This window comes from Xyrauchen texanus, chromosome 23 (assembly GCF_025860055.1).
Source record: "Xyrauchen texanus isolate HMW12.3.18 chromosome 23, RBS_HiC_50CHRs, whole genome shotgun sequence".
In the NCBI taxonomy this organism is placed as follows: domain Eukaryota; kingdom Metazoa; phylum Chordata; class Actinopteri; order Cypriniformes; family Catostomidae; genus Xyrauchen; species Xyrauchen texanus.
This window is the reverse complement of record NC_068298.1, coordinates 6,703,766-6,730,653: the sequence shown is the minus strand read 5'-3', so window position 1 is coordinate 6,730,653 and position 26,888 is coordinate 6,703,766. Positions and strand designations below refer to the sequence as shown.

Here is a 26,888-nt window from a genome sequence, read left to right as displayed (position 1 = left end):
GGGAATAATATTCAATTAACTTTACTCTTATGCAGTGTAGTGTCACCAAAATCACTTCGCACATCAGTGATGTCCTGTTGGTTATACTTAAACACTTTGGGATCATATAAATATAAATAATATTGGGAGACCACTGATATGTGAAGTGATTTTGATGGTACTACACTGAATAAGAGATGTTATTGCATATTTTTCACAATAAACATTCCCCAAAATAATGCAAAAGCAAATTTTTCCAAACTAAGCTTTGTAGTAGCTATAACCAACAGACCACTGACGTGTGAACTGATTTTAGTGACACTACAATGTATAAGAGTGAAGTTACTGAATATTTTTCACAATAAAATTCCCCAAAATTATGCCAAATCATATTTTTCCAAACTAAGTGTTGTAGTATAACCAACAGTAGACCATTGATGTGTTAAGTGATTTTGGTGACACTACAATGTAGTATAAGAGTGAAGTTATTGAATATTTTCCCCAATAAAATTCCCCCATTCATATTTTTCCAAACTAAGTTTTGTAGTATAACCAACTGGAGACCACTCGGTAACACTGCACTTTGTAAGAGTGAAATTATTGAATATTTTTTGGTATCACTTTTGATTGCTCTTTGTAGACGGTCCCTACAAACTCCAGCTGCACGTAGAGACCTAATGTTATTTGTCCAGCTCAGAGGACAGCTCGTTTTGATGAAAAGTAGGTTGTAGCTGGTTGTCTACCTTACTATGTTTGGAAAGAGGCGTTGTTTGTGTTTTAACAACGTTTCGCTTATATTTCCAACTTTACCGAACTAGATTTATTTCAGCTTTTATTACTTTAATCACATTCCCAGTGGGTCAGAAGTTTACATACACTTTGTTAGTATTTGGTATCATTGCCTTTAAATTGTTTTTCTTGGGTCAAACGTTTTGAGTAGCCTTCCACAAGCTTCTCACAATAAGAAGCTGGAATTTTGTCCCATTCCTCAGGAGTCAGGTTTGTTGGCCTCCTTGCTCACACATACTTTTTCAGTTCTGCCCACAAATGTTCCATCGGACTGAGTTCAGGTCTTTGTGATGGCCACTCCAATACCTTGACTTTGTTGTCCTTTAGCCATTTTGCCACAACTTTGGAGGTATGCTTGGAGTCATTGTCCATTTGGAAGACCCATATCGACCAAGCTTTAACTTCCTGTCTGATTTCTTGAGATGTTGCTTCAATATAGCCACATAACATTCCTTCCTCATGATGCTATCTATTTTGTGAAGTGCACCAGTTCCCCCTGCAGCAAAGCACCCCACAACATGATGCTGCCATATCCCATGCTTCACGGTTGGGATGGTGTTCTTCGGCTTGCAAGCATCACCCTTAATTCTCCAAACATAACAATGGTCATTATGGCCAAAAAATTACATTTCTGTTTCATCAGACCAGAGGATATTTCTCCAAAAAGTTCTCCATGTGCACTTGCGAACTGTAGTCTGGCTTTTTTATGGTGGTTTTGGAGCAGTGGCTTCATCCTTGCTGAGCAGCCTTTCAGGTCATGTCGATATAGGGCTCCTTTTACTGTGGATATAGATACTTGTCTACCCGTTTCCTCTAGCATCTTCACAAGGTCCTTTGCTGTTGTTCTGGGATTGATTTGCATTTTTAGCACCAAACTACATTCATCTCTAGGAGACAGAATGCGTGTCCTTCCTGAGCGGTATGATGGCTGCGTGGTCCCATGGTGTTTATACTTGCGTACTATTGTTTGTACAGATGAACGTGGTAAATTCAGGCATTTGGAAATTGCTCCCAAGGATGAACCAGACTTGTGGAGATCCACAATTTCTTTTCTGATGTCTTGGCTGATTTCTTTTGATTTCCCCATGATGTCAAGCAAAGAGGCACTGAATTTGAAGGTAGGCCTTAAAATACATCTACAGGTACACCTCAAATTCAGTACACCTACTATCAGAAGCTAATTGGCTAATTGTCTAAAGGTTTGACATAATTTTCAAGAATTTTCCAAGCTCTTTATTGGCACAGTTAACTTAGTGTATGTAAACTTTGACCCACTGGAATTGTGATATAGTCAATTAAAAGTGAAACAATCTGTCTGTAAACAAATGTTGGAAAAAATTACTCATATCATGCACAAAGTAGATGTCCTAAACGACATGGTTAAAAAAATTAGTTTTATGACTTCAACCTTAGTGCATGTAAACTTCTGACTTCAACTGTATATAGGGAGCCTTGTCTTTATTCTTACAGGTTAATGGAGGTGGTTAATTGCTTTGGCAGTAATGCTAGTATAATGCCACCACTGGCTGCAATTCATAATGTTGGTGAGTTTAATTGGAATATACACATTTGTAATGCCCTGTATATTAATTTAATGTTATGTATAACTATTATTTTTAAAAAGCCAGATTGCAAGGATTGCTGTCTTTCTTTTTGTGCCTAATACTTACAAATGGGCAAATTCATGTTTTTATTTTTACTTAATCTTTATAAATTTTCCTTGTGTTTTCCGTTATCGATATCCTGCATATTTTTACAGTGGTATTTCTTATGTACACACATTTATTCCAACAGAACACCTCTGATATCAGACCCTCAGTCAGGAGGATTGCTATCAGCCAATCATAATATAAGAGAGTTGTTTAAGACAACAAAAAACTTCTTTTCTCTGCACAGGCCTCCAAAATCCCTGCTTCTCTGGGAATGTGCTTTGGTACAGCAGTACATTAGCAAGTTTTCTTTGCTTTGATATTCCAAATAAAGAGGAACCCATAAGCTCAGTCAGTGCAGGTGTCATTTAGTTAGATTCAGGAAGGTCGAGGGAAAACTCATTTTTCTAGTGTGTTGCCAGGTTACACATCAAACAGCAGCACCCAGGGTAAATGCTTTGGCAGAAGGGTAGGCTCTTTCAATGCTATGAATCCACAGCTATAGGAAAACCACTCATATATGTCTGCGTAAAAACATTGCACAAATGAAAACCACATGGCAGCTTGGTGACCCGAGTGTTTGCCTGCGTTGTTGTAACAAACGCTGTGCTTGCATTAAAGTCCAAACCTTTTGGATAAAATCTCTTTTAAACAACACTGATTCAACATCAGCTTTCTGTAGAGTAGAAGCATTTCGTTTAAGTTTAGTTCTGCAACATATTTCTTTGTTGATTTAAAGACTGGAATTTGTTTATTAGTGGGGCTTGCTAAGGCAAGCATAACTAGTTAAAGCTTGAGTCATAGGACCAGAATATCATAGCACTTGTGCTTGTTAGCAACCAACTAGAAACCACCCAGAATACCTTACCAACCACCTCGCAATGCCCTGGCTGCCACTTAGGTTGTGGCAGCCAGGGTAGCATGGGCAAACACCACTCATATATGATTGATATCCAATTTAGCCAGTCTGACCTCATGAAAATTATGTTAATGAGCCAACATTTTTGCAAAACTAAAATGCTTCATTATACGTTTCGCTGCATTTTTCCAGCAAAATGTCCAGAGAGGTGCTCCAAAAGTGAGTGAAATGGTGTCATAATCAGTGAGGTTTTAAAGGTGAATTTTTTATGGAGGTATTAATGAGTAAAATGTACCTCCCTAACCTAAAACTATAACCTAAGCCTAACCAATAGTGTCCTCAAAGCAAATGAGAGGTGTATAAAACAGACATCTTTACCCTAAACTGACACCTAAACCTAACCGAAAGTGTCCTATAAACAAATGTGACACGAAAAGCACATTTTCTAAAGCAACCACGTCATTTCTTTCACTTTTATGAAACTATCATCTCATGTGCTTGACTGGTCTCAAACCTCAGTCCAAAGTTCAAAGTCCAACACCCTATGAGGTGAGCTACCATGGAAGCTAATCATGTTGGAATAAGTGTTTAAATGTAGGTGGGTCTACAACAACTAGGCTGCAATTTACTGTTGAGCTGGTTTGTTCTCTGAAAACAGACAACATAGAAGTGTGTTAGTTGATTTCAAGACTGCATCTGCAGTGTCTTCGTGTAATGGAAATTGATTAGTCTTGAGATTCGGCTGATTAAACCCCATTACTAGTTTGGTGGAGCAAATATCTAATCATCAACTCAGCACAATGTTCACCAAATGAAATATGACTGGTGTCTGATGCTGTGAAGGTGTATTGCTTACATGTATGCATAAAAATGTCTGAATTACCACTGAAGTGACTCTCTCACCACTTCATTTCACTCCAAATGTATCACAGTGTAGACTTTACTGTCTTTACTGTCTTTAAGACTTTACTGTCCATATGTCAAGATCTCACTCATAGCAATGTGTTTCACATTACCATTCTGGTGATTCAAAACAGCTTGAGACGTACTGCACAGATGTCTTACTGTATATAGAGGTGGGGGTTTGAATGTTTTAATTTTTCTGGCTGTGGGAGCATTAAAAACAATTTTTGATTAGAGGTGAAATTCATCAGACAACTTTGCAAGATTTGCTAAACCATTGCTGGGGTGCTCTGAATGGTTTCTAGGGTGTTCTGGGTAGTTGCTTGGATGTTTCTAAGATGTTCTGTCTTGAGTAATTCTGAATTAAATTTGACCATTCAATTTGTGTCCCTTTTTCAAAGTAAAGGATTTTAAATGTTTGTGATTTTTTTGTCTGATTGCTTAGAAAAGAAATAGCACAATATGAATTGCTTTGGTTTGTCACTTATTACAGCACTGCTGGATCTGACTGATTATGTTTCATAAAAAAATCAATACTTAAAGTAAAATTGTTTTAAAAAAAAGAACAAATCAAAGCCATTTTCCAGTAATATCACATTTCGATGGTAAAGAACAGATAATTTTCCTATTTCATAATTCCCTCATGCAATCAGTTCTGTTATATCACTTATTATATAGCACAAATCTCCAGTCTGTTTATAGGTTTCAAATTAAAGGGCATGTCATCAGATTATATACTGTGTTTTCAATTTAAATTGAGACCCTCCTTAAGGGACCTCAGTAGAGAACAATTTGAAGCTCATTGGTTTAAGCACAGAGTAGCCATAATTGGAGTGAGCGCCATGGCCTATGGCAATATTTCATAGTGCTGTATGAGTCGTAACAAGTGTTAGGTTTCTCTGGTCAGTGATATGGCATGGCCTGTCACTGGAGGTCAGTAAGGGTTAATGAGAAAGGGCCTGTGGAAATTGTCAGCGTCTCCTTGGCCCAATTTCATATCCACAACCTAAAATAAATACTTCAAGCAAAAATGGAAATCCTGTCATATCATTACATTCAAAATCTGTATGGCTTTCTTTCTACACATGGAATACAATTTTAGGCATAATGTTAACTGCAGTCGCCATTCACTTTCTTTGACTGGAAAAAAGTGACTGAGGCAAACATTCTGCCTAACATCTTTTGTTTTCCACAGAGGAAAAAAAAGTCATACAGGTTTGGAACAACATCAGGGTGAATAAATGAGACAGAATTTATATTTCTGGGTGAACGATAATTTTAATTATTAGTGGAAAAGAATATTCCCATATATCTCATTTGTGAATAACAGTGCAGACAGAAAATAAGACATTGCAATGGAAAGAAGACAACGTCCTGTTGGCATGCGGCACAGGTACAGGAAATATTAGTAAGGGGTGAGAAAGCAACATGTAGGAAACCCACACAGATGTCTCCCCCTGTCCCTCCTACAACATCCTGACCTCACCCCAAACCCTAGCCAGGAAATAGGAAGACCTCAAGTAGGCAGATAGACATGCATTAATGCACATATAGATGCAATTTCGGATCTCATCCTCTCCACATGGCTGACAGTGGAATTGAAGTGCATCCCTGGCCTTGAGTATTTTTATGTGCATGCATATCCCCTCCTGAGGCTTGACCAAAGTCATCTATGGTGAACCAAGGGATGCTGACTCCTCAGTCCAGGGAGGAGGTCTGTTCCATGGCCCCGCTGCCCTCTGGTTGTAGGCCGGACATACAGTTATTTTCAGGCCCTGAGCTCCACTGTCTGACTGAAATGATGGGATCTGAACTCCTTAGGGGTTTATAGATAGATAGATAGATAGACAGACAAACAGACAGACAGATATAGATAGATAGACAGACAGATACATTTCATAGATAGATAGACAGACAGACAGATATAGTTAGATAGATAGATAGATAGATAGATAGATAATTTGATAGACAGACAGACAGACATATATAGTTGATAGATAGATAGATAGCTAGACAGACAGACAGACAGACATAGTTGATAGATAGATAGACAGACAGACAGACAGACAGATATAGTTAGAATGATAGATAGATAGATAGATAGATAGATAGATAGATAGATAGATAGATAGATAGATAGATAGATAGATAGATAGATAGATAATTAGATAGACAGACAGACAGACAGACAGACATAGCTGGACAGACAGACAGACATAGTTGATAGACAGACAGACATACAGACAGACAGACATAGTTGATAGATAGATAGATAGATAGATAGATAGATAGATAGATAGATAGACAGACAGACAGATATAGTTGATAGATAGATAGATAGATAGATAGATAGATAGATAGATAGATAGATAGATAGATAGATAGATAGATAGATAGACAGACAGACAGATATAGTTGATAGATAGATAGATAGATAGATAGACAGACAGACAGACAGACAGACAGACAGACAGAAATAGTTGATAGATAGATAGCTAGACAGACAGACAGACAGATATAGTTGATAGATAGATAGCTAGACAGACAGACAGACATAGTTGATAGATAGATAGATAGATAGATAGATAGATAGATAGATAGATAAACAGACAGACAGACAGATAGATAGATAGACAGACAGACAGACAGACAGACAGACGGACAGATACCAGCTCTCCCTAAATTAAATTGTGAAATTAAAACTCAAGCATGAAAACAGGAAATTTTAAATGCCTATCAAAGGCTCCATGTTTCCGCCCACATAGCAAAAGGGAAAAGACTTTTGTCACACGACTACCTTTGAAGGCCTTATTTTGCATTGTAATATATCCCCAGAGAATAACGATCAGGATCCTGAGTGCATGATTTATCTGTTTTCCACAGGCAAACTACTTCCCAAAATATCCAACAACTTGCCTTCAGAGTTGGTTAACTGTCACAAATGGATGCGCCAGAGCTTACTTTAATCAGGAAGCAGAATCTTGTGCAAATTACAAACCTGTAGCTTGATTAGAATTGTGCTGGTCAAGAATGACAAGACCAAAGGAATAGTTCACCCCAAAAGGATCCCTTTGTCATCATTTTCTCCCCCTCATGTTGTTTTAAACCTATATAACTTTGTTTCTTTCATGGAACTCAAAAGGAGATATTAGGTAATATGTAAAGACTCAGGAGACTCAGGCACCTTTTATGTTCCAAGGAGTAAAGAAAGTCATAATGGTTTGGAACAATATGAGGGAGTAAATTATTTTAAAATAGATTAAACAGTTTGAAGAATTTACATTTTGTAAGATTTTAAGTAATCAAAAATATGCCCCTAAATTGTCTTTCTATACCCAACAGTGAAAGGACAGTAAACAGATGTCTGAAGGCTACAAACCAGTATCTGTCTCAGTTCTGTGCTCTGAATTACAAACAAGTGATACAGTATGTGCCCCCTCATCTGTCTCTGCCTAAGGGTTAACCCTCTCTAACTGCTTATGTATTACTTTAGCTATACATCACACTGACAGCATCATTTGAAAAGCAATGAATATCCATATGGAAAAGATCTGGCACACAGAACCTCACTGTATCATGCCAATTTAGCATTGACTCTTCGGTTTACGTTGGATGATTTCAAAATGCTGCCCTAATATCGTTAAGCCCGATGTGCATCTGCCATCAAATACCTTCCAAATGTCTCTGATTCGCCTCATTCCTTGGTGCAGTCCAACTGTGTCTTCTGGCTGTGTTTTGGCAGAACATGTGCTTACACAAGTCAAACATCCTTGCAAATGTTTTACTGTGTGCAGTGGAGAGTTAAATGCAGACTTGTACTGTGAGGTTTGATTTTTTTGTTGTTGTCTATGACATCTTCACATCTGAGAAGAATAGATGAGAAATGTTGCGGATGAGATGCGACCCATTCACACTGTGAGCGGCTTAATGCTTGTCATAAATCTTTTCAAGTCAGTCAGCATGCAGGCAACTCAATCGTTCTCCTTCATAGGGAGCGATTCATATGGATATAGATAATGTTAAACCACAAAAAAGACAGAATTTGAAATATGTTTGACAAAAAGCCTAAATGGACTGTATAGCTTGTATAAACAGCCTATATATTTATTCACATACATATTAACATAAAAAAAGTTTGTCTGAAAGGGGATCAAGACTTTATTCTGAGAGCCTGATCTCATGAAAAGTTCGTGACTGCAGCGAAATTTTTGCGAAATTATATTTTGTTTCTCCTTACACGCATCGTGGTAGATCCGAGGTAAAATGTCCACTCAGTGCTGCTAAAAGTAAGTTAAATGTTCTCCCAAACAGATGAGGTTTAAAGGCTAATGCTATTCGAGTATTAAATCAACAAAACTGGCCTCCCTACCCTAAACCCTAAACCAAAACATTAGTATTATTAAAAGCAAATATGAGATAAAAACTATTTTTGAAGCATCCACGTAATTTTGTGTTGCTTCTATGAGACTTACGGCTCATTTGTTGACTTGCATGCTCTTCAGGACTCGAATCCTAGTCCTTTAAATCAAAATTGTATTGCTCTATTTGTTCAATGTAAAATGTATTGCTGAATATACACACTATAGTAGAAGTGTTTAGATGTCACAAGATAGCATTGTGGGGAACGGTATGAAAAGTAAGTGTTTATGGACTAATATTCTGCCTCTGTTCTACTCATGATTTGTGTTAAAGTGAGTAAAATTAATTGTTGTTTTTGTGCCTCTAGTGTTCATTTCACCTGGAACCTGCTGCAATACAACGAGTCACAAACTATTCATGTTGCAAAATTGTCGGTATACCACAAACAGGGTAGATAAAGATATTGATATCGGCATTGGCCATTAAAAACCCATATCCCTCATCACAAGTTGTGGAATATCTTCATTGGAGAACTACGAGGTCAAGGGTCAAGGGTTGGGGTCAGTGACTGAGTGCCCTTACTTTTCCAAATGGAGTTCTTGTACTAGAAGGAAATAGAAATTTAAAGGAATATACTGGTTCAATACAAGTTAAGCTTAATCGACAGAATTTGTGGCATAATGCCGTTTACATGACAGCACACATCGTCGGCTTATTACAGCCTGATCTCACAGTGAAATTGGAAGGAGTAGGTTGACATTTCTTTAGCAAAAATCGGTATGTGCTGACCAAAATTTAAAACACTGCCCCCAGTGTCGTAGGGCGTATAGGCACGTGCAAGCTCCATTTATGTAAAGGAGAGGTCAAAAAAGCTAGTTGTGAAGAGTTCTTTTCAGCTGTACAGGATGTAATATAGTGGGATGCATATTTTATGGACTCCACCCAAACCCAAACCTAACCTTTAGTGGAGTAAAAAGAAATGTTAGGGGGAAAAGTTAAACCTCTGAGTCACACTCGCCACTGATAAAGCGGATGCGATTACTTCCTGTTTTCAATGTGGATACGAACCCGGATCTGCTGCTGATGCAAAATGCTGCCAGTCGAGCCACATGGGAAGAAAAACACACTGAAACCGATGCAAAAATGTCTGATGGGAAATGCAGCACGTCAGTGAGTCGGCATACTGTCGCCGATCTAGGGTACCGGAACTTTCGGAAACAGCATTCCGACTTCCTGAGTGATCCTGTTGCTTATTAAGCATAATCAGTGTAAGAATGTGCATGTAAACATTCTCAATAATAAATAAATGTGAGCTTTAGTAAATCCCTCATATTCCACATTTATACAACATACACTTTTGGTTTTATTATTATAATCCAGTTCATATCCAACAATGAATCCTCAGAGCTGAAAATACCACAGAAAAGCCACCAGGATGTCCTTGTTGAACTGTAAACAGGTCATTGACTCGGCATCAAATATTTACAAAATTCTGTTGTGGGCTTTTGAGTCCGGATGCATCTGAAACAAATCGATAATGCATATGAAATGCACTGGTCTAGCAAAATTCTAGTGGTTATAATGTCTGTGGAGTCACAGGGACAGGCATGAAATTCATTTTCCTCAGCTAGTCTGTGAAGAGAGGGGAGAAGCCACTTGAACTCTTTCTCACTCTCGTTATCTCTTACCATATGTGAATCACTGCCACAGACTAACGGACACTTCTCATATACAGAGGATATCAACTCATTTATTGCATTATATATGCCGTAGTATATGTGTGAATGTCTCTTAACACGTGTAACGTTTTTTGCTTTAACGTGTTCTAAAATGTTTTGGTTTTATACAAATATTAAAGCAAATAATTCCACACAAATATCAATGGTATGCTTTCAAAATTCCTTAGAGTCATATATCTGGTTTGTAGATAAGGAGGTTGTGATTTATAAACTAACTTGTGAGAATTCAGAGGAAAAAAACGTATTGCTAAAATGTTGCTCTTTTATAGCTCAGGAAACTTAATGTAGTTCTCGGTTTAATTTAACTATTAACTTTATCTCTTAATGTTTTTCTTAATGTTTTTTTAGGATAATTTAGCTCAATTGTTGTCATATGATAAGGGCGGCACGGTGGTGCAGCGGTTAGCACTGTCGCCTCACAGCAAGAAGGTCGTGGGTTCAAACCCTGGCTGCCCCGGCCTTTCTGTGTGGAGTTTGCATGTTCTCCCCGTGTCTGTGTGGGTTCTCTCTGGGTACTCCAGCTTCCTCCCACTATCCAAAAGACATGCAGGCTAGGTTAATTGGTGTCTCCAAAAAAATTGCCCTAGATGTGGATGTGGAGGTGAGTGTGAGTGTGAGTGTATGTCTGTCTATGTGTGGCCCTGTGATGGACTGGTGACCTGTCCAGGGTGTCCCCCGCCTTTCGCCCAATGTTAGCTGGGATAGGCTCCAGCCCCCTGCGACCCTCTACACAGGATAAGTGGTTGATGATGGATGGATGGATGGATGGATGTTGTCATATGTCAAGAGTTTAGCAACCTAGTCTCACAAAATCTATGTTTTATGTTTCGTCAAAAATCTTGACTACAACGGCTGATTATGACTTTATAGACACGTATTTTTCACTCTATTACTCACATACTGCTGATATCAAACACTTTTACTACAACGATTCATTTGATAAGTACGGAGCACCTAAAGTGCCAAGGTGGTTGGGAAAAAATGAATAGCGTGGGAAAAAAACAAGCAAATGCTTTTGCGTTCCCTCACAAAACTTTGCATTCCCCCGATAAACTATGCGTTCTCTTGCAAATACTTTTGTGTTCAAGACTGACACGTACCAAACCGCATAAATGATGCCTCCACAGGGCATTCCAAAAGGAGAGGTGGCCAAAATAAAGGGTTGTTCCAAACCACAAGGCCGTAGATTTGGCTTGAACATTGGGGATGGGGATTACAGTATGAAGAATTTACATGTTTCGATTGTTCATGGTATCCTTTTTTTTTTTGGAGGGGGGGTTGTACTTGCTTGATTTGATTATTGGGGGCCCCCCTGGAATCACAAATATGAATGATTTAAAGTTGAGTTCCGAATTATTTAAAAAGTTGTTATTTTAAAGCCCAAAACGTTCAACCACCATATGTAGCATTTTTTTATTGTTTTATTAATGGAGAGGGACACACAATCACACCAACAACAACAACAAAAAAAACAATAATATTCTACAATTCAGATATGCACCACAGCATTATATTTCATTTAGACCACTTGCATTTACCGTAATTTTAACCGTGTTGTCTTTATTTTTACACATTCATAAATGGAAGATTATGATTTGTGCATTGCTTAAGTATTGTCTTTTGGGCTTCACTCTTTCATTGCATTGGCTTTCTCTTCTTGTTGAACTCTAAAGATGGAATTATACTGGAATGCACATAGGAGAGCTAGCTGAGGACTGTCATTATGACGCACATTTTGTGAGAGAACACAAAATAATTTGCAAGAGAACGCAAACGATTTGCGAGAGCAAGCAAAAAGTCTTGGGGGAAAGCAAAGTTTTGTGAGAGAATGCAAAAGCATTTGCTTATTTCCCCCCACCACCTTGACCCCTTTGGGGCTCAGTAGAAAAGTGATACATTTTAATCCTTGTATCACAGACTCAGATTCATTAACACTAATTCCAATGTGATAAGCTTGTGTGGTAGCTCACCTGATAGTGTTGAATTTGGGCTCAGAAGTCTGCGGTTTGAGCCCAGCCAAGTACGCAAGCTGACATGTGAGATGAGTGTCATAGAAGTTAAACAAAGTGATGTGGTTTCTTCAGAAAATGTGCTTTTCGTTTCACATTTAGTTTTTTGGACACTATAGGTTAGGTTTATTTGTTGTTAAGGGTGAGGATGTCCGTTTTATTCACCTCTCATTTGCTTTAAGGACACTATTGGTTAGGCTTAGGTTAAAGTTTTAGGTTAAGGTGGTACGTTTTACTCATTAATACCTCCATCTTACATTAAAGGGATAGTTCTTCCATAAGTGAAAATTCTTTCATCATTTACTCACCCTTATGCCATCAAAGATGTGTATGACTTTCTTTTATCTGCTGAACACAAATTAAGATTTTAAGAATTATTTCTCAGCTCTTTTGGTCCATACAGTGCAAGTGATTGGTTACCAAAATTTTGAAGCTCCAAAAATCACACAAGTCAGCATAAAAGTAATTTATAAGACTCCAGTGTTTAAATCAATATCTTCAGAAGTGATATGATAGGTCTAGGTGAGAAACAGATCACTTTCACATTCTTCTTCTTGTGTTTTTTTGGTGATTCACATTCTTCATGCATACCACCCCTACTGGACAGAGAGAAGAATTAAACAAAGTACATAAATATTGAATTGTGTCTCACCCACACCTATCATATCACTTCTGAAAATATGGATTAAAACACTGGTGTCGTATGGATTACTTTTATGATGCCTTACTGTGCTTTATAAAACATCAAAATGTTGGCACCCATTCACTTGCATTGTATGGACCTACAGAGCTGAGATATTCTTCTAAAAATCTTCATCTGTGTTCTGCAGAAGAAAGAAAGTAATACACATCTGTGATTGTATAAAGGTGAGTAAATTATGACAGCATTTTCATTTTGTCCCCCTCTGGACATTATACGGCAATACTACAGCAAAACCTGTATTGAAGCACGCCATTTCCTTTAGCAAAGTTTCCCACAGTGACCTAATGTTCATGAGATCAGGCTGGAGTTCAAAACTATAAAATTGATGTGGATAGCATAGCTTTGATAATTTGGTCTTGGAAGAATTTAATGAGAAATATTAGAGTTCATATTAAATACTTTTGATTGCAGACTTTGGTATCTTGGCAAATTTTAGCAAAATTTGAGACATTGTTGAGATACAAAAGTCTGCTCTCCTGCTGTCTAGGATAAACTAGCGAGGTATTCAAGAGATCTCATATGTGGTTTTTCTTTTCTTAGTTTCTTGGTTATTATCAGAACATGAGAAAATGTATCGGTCCTGAATTAGCAATTATTTAATAATCAAATTAGAATACAGAGCTTAGCATAGCTCAACTTGTTGAATGGTCACGGGTTAGATTCCCAGGAAACACACATACTGATAAAATGTAAAAAGACTCAGTATGCACTGTAAGAATAAAAGTGTCTAAAAATGTGTAAATGTAGAACTTTAGATTCTTTTTTTTTATCCCCTATTCTCCCAATTTGGAATGCCCAATTCCCACTACTTAGTAGATCCTTGTGGTGGCGCGGTTGTGGAGGACAAGTCTCAGTTGCCTCCGCTTCTGAGACAGTCAATCCGTGCATCTTATCACGTGGCTCGTTGTGCATGACACCGGAGACTCACAGCATGTGGAGGCTCATGCTTCTCTCCGCGATCCATGTACAACTTATCACGCACCCCATTGAGAGCGAGAACCCCTAATCATGATCATGAGGAGGTTACCCCATTTGACTCTACCCTCCCTAGCAACGGGGCCAATTTGGTTGCTTAGGAGACCTGGCTGGAGTCACTCAGCACACCCTGGATTCAAACTTGTGACTCGAGGGGTGGAGAACTTTAGATTCTTTAATACGCCTCCTATGCCTCCTGAATCATATTTACAGGGTTGTTTGCTCTGGCAGGATGCTGTGTGCACATTTCCACCGTCCTCCCTGTTCCTCCCTGTAAACTTGTCATATAAAGTGACACTTGTTTAAGCAGTTAAACACTTGTTGTTTTGATATTCAGTGTATCATCTTGTCATCATTTGGTGTTGTTGAATAGATCCAGGTGTGCCTCGTAACTTCCTGTGACATGTTCATACAGTATGTGTCCTCTGAGAGCAACAAAACACATTTAAGCCATCAACACTCAAAGACCAATTAAGTGTGCACAATGACCTTTTGACCTTTCTGACATGCTGTCAGCAAAACGCAAACCAGATTAAGGACTCTTTAATGTGCTCAAGCAACTTCAAGTTGAGTCCTGTTAAAACAAATCCTGTGATGAATGGTAAAGTACATGGTCATGCAGTTCAGGTGTTTTTTTTGTTTTATTTGGGATCCCCTAATATGATGTTCCTCTTGTAAAGGACCCCTTCTTAAAATGTAGAGGCTACTCCATATTTTCATACATACAGACCTATTTATTTGAAAAATAATAAGGGTTATATTATAAAAACAACATGTTGGTTCAAAAGTTTAATAGTTGGCTTTTATTTGTAGTAAAGTAAAAAATAATTATAACTGGAAAATGTTATCTGGAATTTTTTTTACTATGTATTTAGTTAACAGCTTATTTTTTTCAATACAGTATGCATATATATACATATAGTATGCATATATATATATATATATATATATATATATATATATATATATATATATATATATGTTTTTTTTTGTCAAACAGTTAAAATGTTTGGCCTTCTGTTGTTTTACGGACCCCAGTATGAAAACCAAATGTCTAACTAAAGGTAATGGCATAGAATACATGATCTGTTCACCAATCCATCGTAATGGATAACACTAGTGCAAATGCATCCAATGATCCATCAAGAGAGATTATTAGTATTTGGGATATCAAAGGAATTTCGCTGCACAGAGATTCTGCGGTCAAAGAGAAGAACCTATTGATGGTAAATCCTCCCCTGATGATGATGATGATGATGATATTTTTCATCCTGTAGGTCTGGTGACTGGATTTTCCATAAGTCCACCCACCCTTGACAAAACCAAAGACCAGTTTGTGATAAACGCTAACGACACATTGACAATTACATGCAGGTAAGTTCAAGGTATTTTTTATAAAATGCAGTTTTGACTAATTTCTGATTGTATCACCTAAAAAAGTTGTAAAAAGCAGATAAACAACACACACCTGACTGTACGTTCTATATCATTGAGCTAAATCAGAGTTTTATTAGTGCTTGGCAACTGTAAACAGCCTACAATTAAGTTAACGGTCATGGGAAAACCTGGAAATTGGTTGTTTATACTATATATCATTTACCTTCTCTCGATAAACATGTTATGTTTGTGCCCGTTATTCCAGGAAGAAAAAACAGTGTAGTAATCCCAGGCTGATCTCATGAAATTTATATGAACATGACAACATTTTTGCAATTCAAAATGTACGTGCTTTATAACACATATGGCTGCAGTTTTCCAGTGAATGTCCAGTTGGGGGCGCCAAAAGCGAGTAAAATTGTGTCGTTTTCAGATGCGTTTTAAGGAGAATTTGAGATCATTTGTTTTTAAAACATACCTCCCTAACCTAAAACTTTTGCCTGAACCTAACCAATATAGTGTTTTAAAATAAAAATGAGTCGTCAAAAAAGACATCCTGACCAAATCAATGCCTCAATCTAACCAAGAGTGTTTTAAAATGCAGAAGTGAAATGAAAAAGCATTTTTTTTTTATATGAAGGAACCTTGTCATTTTGTGTTGCTTTAATGAATCTATCATGTCAAACATCAGCTTGAGTTCATGACTGGACTTGACCTGTGGTTGACTGACTCAAAGTTCAAAGCCCTATCAGTTGAGCTACCGCACAAGCTTCTCATTTTGGAATAAGTGTATATATGTGGGAGAGTTTGTAATAAAAGCATTACAATGCATTGATGAATTCGAAAGATGCATTTGAGTAAAAGTGTGTCAATTTCATCAAATAGCAGGTTCTGAGAAATAGACATAATCAGCCATTAAAGTCATGATTTGAGTGAAAGTGAATAAAACACACAGTTGTTGTAGTGCCTCTAGTGTTCATTTCACCTGGAAACTGCAGTATATTGTACCTGGAGACATGTATAACAAGTTTCGCAAAAATTTATATAGAGCCACGTTTTCACTTTGAGACCGGGTAATCCAGATATCACTTTATTTTCTGCATAGTCACAGAGTACAGATGCGAAGAAAACTCAGTGTGTGTCCTATTAAAGTCACACAGCAGCTCTACTCGCCTCTCTCACATACACACACACACACACACACACACACATCTATCATTATGAGGACTTTCCATAGACATAATGATTTTTATACTGTACAAACTATAGATTCTATCCCCTAAACCTAACCATCACAGAAAACTTTCTGCATTTTTACATTTTCAATAAAACATCGTTTAACATGTTTTTTAAGCGATTTGAATTATGGGGACACTAGAAATGTCCTCATAAATCACATTATAGCATAATACCCTTGTAATTACCAGTCTGAAACCTAAAAAATTGTCCTCATAAACCACATAAACATACACACACACACACACACGCACACACACACACGCACGCACGCACGCAACAGGCGATACTCTTTGGATACTTTGTTGGTTTTATATTATTTCTGTTAAGGGAATTGGAAAATTGGTGCAGTCTTCTAAATTGCAGGCTAGCAGCTACAAGTTTATTTACTCATGGTGGCTGCTGACTCCGCCTGTTTCTCATTACTTTGTACCTCATACAGGTTGCAGCACCTCCCACAGTCCCTCTTTTTGGGGCAGAAGTACCGTCCCCAGAGTAGCAGCCAAAAAGTCCTCTTAACGGCTAGTTAATGTGCGAAAACTACGAAAAGTACTAGTTCTGGGTAAAAGTATCTAAACAGACTTTAGTTCCTGCAGTGGGAAAGGGCCTATTGTGGAAAGGTTTTGATACCCTGTACATTACTTGATGGAAGAATGGTTTGTTCTGATTATAATAGTTGAAAATGTAGCTTTTTATTGAACATTGGTTTCTTTTATCATATTCCTGTTGCTGCCATTTCATAAAATTAATAAGCCCCTCACAAGGTTTTGTGTTACAGTGATTAATGCATCTCGAGGTTACATTATTTGTTAGGAACCGGTGCCCAATATGAAATTAGAAGTAAAAATGTCAGATTAACTAAGCACTAAAGAAGCAGATTGGACCATTTTTGATTGAATAAGCCTGTAAGCCTTTTCAAAAACAAGGGCAATGTTACATTTGGAAGGTTTGGTTTACTAATAAATCTGGTTTGAACATCTGGGAGACAATCCAGCATATTTAGCACTGATCCTTTTAAAATTTGTAGACATTTCTCTTCCAAGAATTCCTAGAGTAAACAATTTTTCAGTTACAATCATACCTTTCAGAGGAAAACACATTTTTGGTTTACCTCTTAGTGTTCAATAGGCAGTATTACCCAATTCCATGGCTGCTGTTCAAAATTCATTGAACTTCATCATTTTATTTGTCTGATCGAAGGAACACAAAGACAGGGAGTTCAAGATGTGTTAAGATTCTGTCTCGCAAGCAATGTGTGGGTATGAATGCTGTAACACAGTGGATTTAAACTCCGTGAGGCATCAAGTGGGGGTGCAAGAAGATTACAGAGATTTTGATTCATCCCACTGACTCAAGTCTTCTGAATCTGTTTGTCAGATTGTTCAGGTTGTGTTTAGACATGTGGAAGATTTCGTTTTACAGCAGTATAATGTTTGTATTGTGAAATGAGTGAGTTACTAAATCATTGATTTAACTGATTTGTTAAAAAAAAGAGTTATTCACGGCTGAAACAGTGGAAGTTGGCAGGAATGATTGTATTCAGAGCTATCTATGCCTGACTGTTTCCCTAAGACACATACATTTATAAGACAATGACTGTCTGAATGCCCACCTGTGGCTATGCTAGTGGACAAAATGATGGAAGTATGATAAACTGTACATTCACGTGCATCAAGCTAAATAAGGAAACATGTCCACTGTATGTTTTATGTTCCGAGGGGCTAGCAAATTACTGTTTAAATCCTTTGAAACACTTACAAACCAGACACCCGACTTTGATGCCCAAAGATAAGCCGATTGAGTCAGGATTGACAAATCAAAAACCATTAATGACCAGTCAAGCCATTGAGTATTTGTTTTCACTCAAGAGTTTACACTTTCACATTCTTAGACCAATGTAGGCTACACTTTAGCCTACACTTTAGCACTTTAAAATAATGTTCTGACCCACTCCACCAGAGGACAGCGGATTCTGGACTGGAGCTGGCCTGAAGAGTCTTTGAGTAAAATTGAGTTGACCGATCGTCAGGATCAGCAGCTGCCCGTTGACGGCCCGGGCCACAGAGCAGTCATTGTGAGGGAGTGCCAAGGGGAGCCAGGGAGACCTTATTGCAAGACCTTAATACTGACCAACACCCAGGCCAATGACTCAGGGTACTACCGCTGCTTCTACCAGGACATCAAAGCAATCATCGATGGAACCACGGCGACCAGCATATACGTCTTTGTGCGAGGTGAGAACTTTAAAGTCAAACATCATCAAATAAATGTTTCTGTATGTTCAGTTTTTTATGAGGCCATTATGCATTCTTTAGTATTTGTTATCACAACTCACACAACTAAATTATGTAATCAGCTTTAATCAGTTCATACTTTCCTTTACTTTAACATTTAATGTGGTGTAACCGTCCTGGAAAAAGTTAAATACATAAATACAAGTTTTGAAAAATAGATGGATGGATGGATGGATGGATGGATGGATAGATAGATAGATAGATAGATAGATAGATAGATAGATAGATAGATAGATAGATAGATAGATAACAAATCAGATAGATAGATAACAAATCAGATAGATAGATAGATAGACAGACAGACAGATAGACAGACAGATAGATCGAAAGACAAACAGACAGGCAGACAGATAGACAGACAAACAGACAGACAGATAGATAGACAGACAGACAGATAGATAGACAGACAGATAGATAGACAGACAGATAGATAGATAGACAGACAGACAGAGAGATAGATAGATAGATAGATGGACAGACAGACAGATGGACAGACAGATAGACTGACTGACAGACAGACAGACAGATAGCGAGATAGATAGATAGACAGATAGACTGGCTGACAGACAGACAGACAGACAGACAGATAGACAGACAAACAGACAGACAGACAGATAGACAGACATATAGATAGATAGATAGATAGATAGATAGATAGATAGATAGATAGATAGATAGATAGATAGATAGATAGATAGATAGATAGATTTATGTACTTATAGATTTGGAGAACTGAATACCGATGTTTCGTCCCTTTTTCAATTTGTGGTTCCTTCCTGAGGCAAACCGCATCACAAATCCCATTTTTATTTGACTCCTTTCAAAGAATGCTTGGCTTGGGGTATCTGTGTCTAATGTTTCTCTTTTCTTTGGGGAGCAGACAAGGACTTCATAAACATTTCATTCAAAACATCACCCCTCTTCTGAAGATCAAAGAAGATTATATCTACACGGACACGCTTGCAACGTGTTTGTTTTGCCCCTGACACGGCTCGCGATTAGGAAAGAGCTTTTATAATGAATAAACTTAAGATAAGGAAGTAATAAAGAGACACAACATGCAGCCAAATGCTGAAATAACCATAACAGGGAAAGTGCCATTTGTTGCACCCCCTGCCAGCATTCTCCTTTTTCTTTTTCCATCATATTTAAGGAAAAAATAAAAAACATTTTATTTGGATGGTTTGAGCACATTATCATCCCACTAATGTGAGTGGGTGTTAACTGTAGTTTAATGTATTCCTCATTGACATTACCTTTGGAAGTCAAGCCTGGATTCATATCACTTACTAAATGGGCATTTTCATCCAATTCTTCAATTCAACACATTGAATCATACACCTTTACAGTTTTCTGGGAAAAGTTTTTTGAATCCAGGCCTTTACTTTAATGCTGCCTTTATGTGATTTTTGGAGCATCAAAATTTTGCCACCCATTCACTTGCATTGTATGGACCTTCAGAGCAGAAAGATTCTTCTAAAAATCTTCATTTGTGTTCTGTTGAAGAAAAAAAACCTACTCGCTGGTTCTCCGATACACCGTCGCATGGTCCTCGATCACTTCTCCACTCTCTCAGGCGGACGACAGGCGCTTCTCCCCGGGAGGACCGGAGTCAGACTCACGACCCCCGGCGGTCAGAACGCCCCTCCGCGTTCTCGCCGACTTGTGGGAACACTTCTCCGCCCCTGGCAGCGGCCCTACCGCTCCAGGCGGTCGGGGAGACACTTCCCTCCTCCCCTCGCGGACGGTGGTCTTCCTTCGACCCCTCAGTGTTTCTGGGGGAAGGCAGGGCTCTCCTCCGCCCCTGGCAGCGGCTCCATCGCTCCAGGCGGTTGGGAATCCAGTCCCCACTCGTCTCGTGGACGGCGGCCGTTCACCGCGTCCGGGCGGACGGTCTACTCCCTCCCCCGTTGGATGGCAGCGGCGCTCCCCTGGGTGGACGGCAGTGTCGAGGACTCCGCGACAGGCATCCCTCCTCCTTCCCGGGTTTCGGCACCAGTGTAACGTAATTTAGATGGAAAGGAGGAGGTGAGAACCGGCTTGTCAATATAAATAATATTTTAATGTTAAACTTAAAAAAAAGGCAAACACACACGACGGACATGTCCGTAAACGATCTCTCTCTCCTCGCACCAAGTGTGCCATCGGCCTTTATCCCTCTCGGAGGCTTAATTAGCCCGATAAGGGACCAGGTGTGTATAATCACAACCCAGCCCCGCCCTCCACCCTGCCACAAATATGTTTAGATTTTTTTGTGATTTGCCAACATAGCGGCTTTTGGGGGCAAAATGGCAGACTCTGCTAAAGTTGTTGACTTAAATTTGGAGAAATCATTTGATACTCTTTGCTTTTAGGAGCAAAAAATAGAGAGCAGGCTTCACACTTAAGTAGCCTAACTATACGCTATATTCCAAGCCTTCTGAAGCCGTACGATAGCTTTGTGTGAGGAACACACTGAAATTTAAGTAATTATTTACAGATAATCTTCCCTTTGCCACCATGATGCCATCACTGATGCGAAACGACCATGGCTGGACTCGTAATCTGGCATTCCGGGCATTTTCCCGGTGGGCCGACGCACTTTGGGGCCAATCAGGGATAGACTGGCCATCGGGAGAACCGAGCGGGCCAGTGATTCAGCCGCAAAATGGGACTAATGGGTCGCAATAAGCTAAAATGTGCCACCGCGTTATGCAGCACGGATCCAAAAAAAGGCGCCGTGATGTGCAGAAAAGGACTGCGAACACAACCCCCACCCTCCACCCCTCACTCAAAAACGTTTGTGCCGGTTGCTATGTAAAATCCAGGCCGAATTCTCTTCCCTGTCTAGCCCTGAAAAGTACATTGGTTTTCGTGTGTGATAACGGAATGTGATGTGGCATTTTTTAATTTTAGATCCAAATGGCTTAAATTTGGAAAATGTAAGGACTTACATTGTTTGTTACTCAAAACTACTATGTGGGTTAAAAGTACAGCACACAAAACATATGACTACTTTAGTGCTTTGTGATGTTTTTATTTTTGGAGCTTGCCAGATGTGGTCAGTCTGAACTTTAGTTGCAAGGAATGAGCTGAGTAAAGCTTCTTCAAAAAAGCCATACTCCAAAAAATAAATAAAAGCATACTGTTTTGGATGGACATGAGGGTGAGTCAATAATGACATAATTTTCATGTTTGGGTAAACAGTTGCTTTAAGAATTCAGATGTGTTCTGTTTAACTTTGCAACACAATCCAGCTCTGTATTTGTAACCAATTGGTTTTCAACCAACTGATCAAAGACTTGCCCACATCAGACAGCTTGCCTGGTGTTGCTCTCATTCCTTGACAGTGTTTTAAGAGCATGGATGAAATAGGCCTGGGGAGAGTCAGGTACAAACACCCGCTGACTTGCTCACTAGTGTGAAATGCCGGCTGATTCCTCCTGACACGATACCGATACCAAAACCAGCTGAAATCACAGCTATAAATTAGCAGGGAGCGTAAAGCAAAATGACACCGGGCTGCATGTGGCTTCAGTTAACTGCTCGCAGGTCCCCATACCTCTAGAAGCTGTCAGCATTGAGCGCTCTGTTATGGCTACATGTCATGCCCCAAAGCGCCTCCCATCTAGTGTTATTAAAACTAGAATGAAAACTAAATAAAAACATTTAGTTTTCTCTGGGAAGAACACCAGAGGAGTATTGTAATGTAGTACAAATGCTTTGTGATTTACTCATGTATAAATATTTCTGATGACTTTCACTTTTACTTCAGTACATTTAGAAATGTTTTTTTTTTAATTTCATTTATTGGTTATATTTGACTGAAAACAGCAAAAAAACTAACAAAAAACAACAACTGTAAATGTAAACTGCATGCAGCTTGGTGAAAGTGATCTCAGATTCGCGAACGAATGGATTAAATCGAATCTTTTGACCTGGAATGATTATCCGGAAGACCTCCAGAGGTCACCACATTATTTATGTGCCCTTCAAATGGAGTCGGATGTACAGTGGCATGCAAAAGTTTGGGCACCCCTGGCCAACATTTCTGTTGCTGTGAATAGTTAATTGAGCAGAAGGTGAATTGATCTCCAAAAGGCATGAAGCAAGATAAGTGTATTATTTTTGTTTTGCACAATTTTAGAGTGATAAAAGGAAAGGAGCACCATGCAAATGTTTGGGCACCCCAAGAGGTTTCTTCTTCTTCTTCTTGTTTTACGGCGACATATAAGTGCATTACCACCACCTATAACCCAAATGGACCCCCCAAGAGATTTGAGCTCTAAGATAACTTTTACCAAGGTCTCAGACCTTAATTAGATTCACAATCATCGTTTGATGCCCTCAAAGCAGGAGAAGGCTATTAGAAGATAGCAAAAAGTTTTCATGCAGCTGTTTCCTCAGTTTGTAATGTAATTAAGAAATGGCAGTAACAGGAATAGTGGAGTTCACATTGAGGTCTGGAAGACCAAGACAACTTTCAGAGAGAACTGCTCGTAGGATTGCTAGAAAGGCAAATCAAAACCCCTGTTTGACTGCAAAAGACCTTAAGGAAGATTTAGCTGACTCTGGAGTAGTGGTGCACTGTCCTACTGTGCAGCGACACCTGCACAAATATGACCTTCATGGAAGAGTCATGAGAAGAAAACCTTTCCTGCGTCCTCGCCACAAAATTCAGCTTCAGAAGTTTGCAAATGAACATCTAAACAAGCCTGAGGAATTTTGGAAACAAGTCCTGAGCAAAGGTATGCTTGGAGAATAAAGGGTGCAGAATTTCATGAAAAGAACACCTCTCCAACTGTTCAGCACAGGGGGTGGATCGATCATGCTTTGGGCTTGTGTTGATGCCAGTGGCACAGGGGAACATTTCACTGGTAGAAGGAAGAATGGATTAAATTAAATACCAGCAAATTCCAGAAGCAAACATCACACCATCTGTAAAAAAGATGAAACAAGGATGGCTTCAACTACGGTATAATGATCCTAAACACACCTCAAAATCCACAATGGACAACCTCAAGAGGCGCAAGCTGAAGGTTTTGCCATGGCCCTCACAGTCCCCTAACCTAAACAACGAAAATCTGTGGATAGACCTCAAAAGAGCATTGCATGCAAGACGGCCCAAGAAGGAGTGTCAACATAAAAGATGATAGGGCGTAAAGATTTTGCTAAATTATTTAAACTTCTGTCATTTATTTCAGTAATAATAATTTGCTTTAATTGAACTTGACGGTCAATTACCCTTCATGGTTTGTTTTAAGCAAATTAATTAATAATATGTTAGATACCATGCATTAATAAATCATATATGTATGTCATTTATAATTTTTTTTTCAGTATTTTATTTCATTTGTGTTTTTGATTTGTGCTTCATTCAAATTACTGCATTTTCGTCTTGTTTTTAGTTACTGTTGCCATTGTAGAAATTCACTATTCACAGTCAGCTGGTCATGTGATCATAAAATGGCTGCCCCCACGAGGAGACCCTCTCCATGTAGAATAAAACAGCTTTTATAAGGTGACTGATATACAGTAACTGGAGTCTTCATATCATGTGATTGGTCATGATTTTATACTTATGTTTCAAAATTACAATACATTTATTTAGGAGTTAAACTTTTTAAACAACAAACAAAATGACTAAGTGCACCTTCAAGCATAAAGGTTCCGCTAGATCGTGAACAACATTAGACGCCTTGAGAAATTTAACAACGTTACACATATAAAGATATTAGTTAACTTTGGCAGCCCTACAATACTAAATATATATATATATATATATCATACCTGTCACTGTTATTTCTCCCGAGAAACTCCCATAATTTGTATGGCCCAAACCTTGTTATATGAATAATCGCATCAATATATTATTCCAAGGTTGTCCAGTTGCCAGATCTTGTATGAAATGCATCCTACTCACACAATCGACATCATACAAATTTCAACCTATTTGTGACCTCAACCTGGCAACCTACAACCCAGTTGCGCTGTTGATATCTGTGCAGGTAGTAGACGCTGGAAGTTGAATCAAACATCACTGGTAGATGAGAGGAGAAGACTCAGGTGGTGCTCCGGTGAAAAAAAATATATACATGTACATTTAACAACAACTGGACGGAAGAATTTAATTTAATATCTCAAAACCATATTGACAATGGCAACGCCTTTTGCAATGTGTGTCGCACTGATTTTAATATCGGACATGGTGGAAAAAATGATGTTACTCAGCACATTAAATCAAAACGGCACAATTTGTATGTATTTAGCCTGCCTCTGCCAATCCATGTATATATATATATAAAACAAATGGATGTGGTCTAAAACTACAAAACATTGAAAGACTAAAATAAACCCAAACTAACAGTCACTGAGTGTAAAACTAGCAAAAATGAAACAAAATTGTAAGGACATGAAATTGAAAATAAATAAAAAAATATTTCACTATAATAACCCTGCTCCCATCCTCTTTGGAAGGCGCCCTGAAGCAAGTAATTCACCCCCTGAAGATGATTTATTGTGAATCACCATAATTTGAGGATTTGTATATTTTTTCTATTATGTCTGTTTATGCAGACCACCGCGGGGCAAAAACATAAAACTCGGGATCCGGAACTTTTGTTTGGGCGCCGACAGCTTGGAGTGATTGCTTTGAGTCATGTGAAGAAAAATCACACTTCTTAGAATCATGGCGGCTTTAAACAAGCAGGTGATATTCAAATACAGGCTTAGAAGCAGTGCCCTTGGAAAGCGAAAGCTGCAGAGGTTTGCTTTAGCAGTCCCGCACACATGGATTCTGACCAAGACAAAAGCCCACTATTAAGTGGTTTTAGGAATGACAGAGACTGTTGATAGAGCTGTATAGTAAAAGTCACCCCTCTTAAATATTTCAGATGATCCACTAACTAATCCATCTAAAGACTGCTTATTTTCAGGCAAAGTGGAATGTTGTGTTTTATAATCGCATGATTTGCAAGGAAGATTCTGTGTTAAATACCTCTGAGTTAAAAACATAAGCTCTATTGACATTAGACAGCTTCTGTGGCATGCTGTCAGTTCCCAGAGGAACTTTTGATGCACTTTTGATAAATCAAAACTCAACTTATGTCTCATTTATTTTTAAACAGACCCAAACCAGCCATTTATCAGGAGAAATGAGAACGGCATAGAGACCATCTTCGTAACAGGCGCTGAAACACACATCAAAGTGCCTTGTCTGGTGTCAGATCCTGACCTGAATGTCACACTCTTCTTGGTAGGTCCAACAGCATCACACATGATCCCTCTGTTTCTGCAGAATAGATTATTCTAGGGATATAACCCATTATTATTGCAGTTATGCACTGTATAAGTGTAACGTTCAGCACTTTGCCCTCATGTGACAAATAGCCTCTGATTCAAAGGAAATGAAATATTTCAGCAATGTGCAGGGCTGGACTGGGAAGAGAAATCGGCCTGGGATTTTACATAGCAACTGGCCCAAAAGTGGCCCATTCGGCCAGTTTCATGGCCAACACATTGGCCCGCTCTGTTCTTCTGATGGCCAGTCCGCCACTGATGTGACAGTCCGGCCCAGGCCCCGGGAAAATGCCCGGTATGCCAGATTACCAGTCCAGCCCTGGCAATGTGATCATACCCCAGTTAGACTTAATTTATGGCCTCTGTGGACATTTTGCTCAGGCATGGCGTTAACACTTATTTTCTTATGATACAATAACAAGACTAATATTGCCAATACTGATATCAATACAGATACCTGTATTAAATGGAATGTTTGTGTGATTTAAAATAGGATAAAATAGGAAATTGTAGCCATTTAACATAAAAAAGCCACAGTCAAACTACATTAAATAATCCTCCACTGCAAATGATCAGACTCCTTTTTATTTACAATAACTCTCCAAACCCAAACAAATTGGAAGTTTGTGACTGTATGTATGCAAATATAAAAATGTAATAAAGCTAAGACTATTTCGAGAAATATTACCTAAATAATAATAATATCAATAATAATAATAATAATAATATGTTTAGTTTA

At 38.5% G+C, this 26,888-nt stretch overlaps 1 protein-coding gene across 1 annotated transcript in view; it reads left to right on the top strand.

Annotated features, from left to right (window-relative positions):
• The window catches only part of flt4 (fms related receptor tyrosine kinase 4), a 63,513-nt gene that overhangs the window by 2,000 nt on the left and 34,625 nt on the right, over positions 1-26,888 (top strand). Inside the window, exons 2-4 of the mRNA XM_052154649.1 lie at positions 15,242-15,338; positions 18,537-18,811; positions 25,978-26,105. Coding sequence (XP_052010609.1) covers positions 15,242-15,338; positions 18,537-18,811; positions 25,978-26,105 — 500 coding nt within the window. The remainder of the gene's footprint in view (positions 1-15,241; positions 15,339-18,536; positions 18,812-25,977; positions 26,106-26,888) is intronic.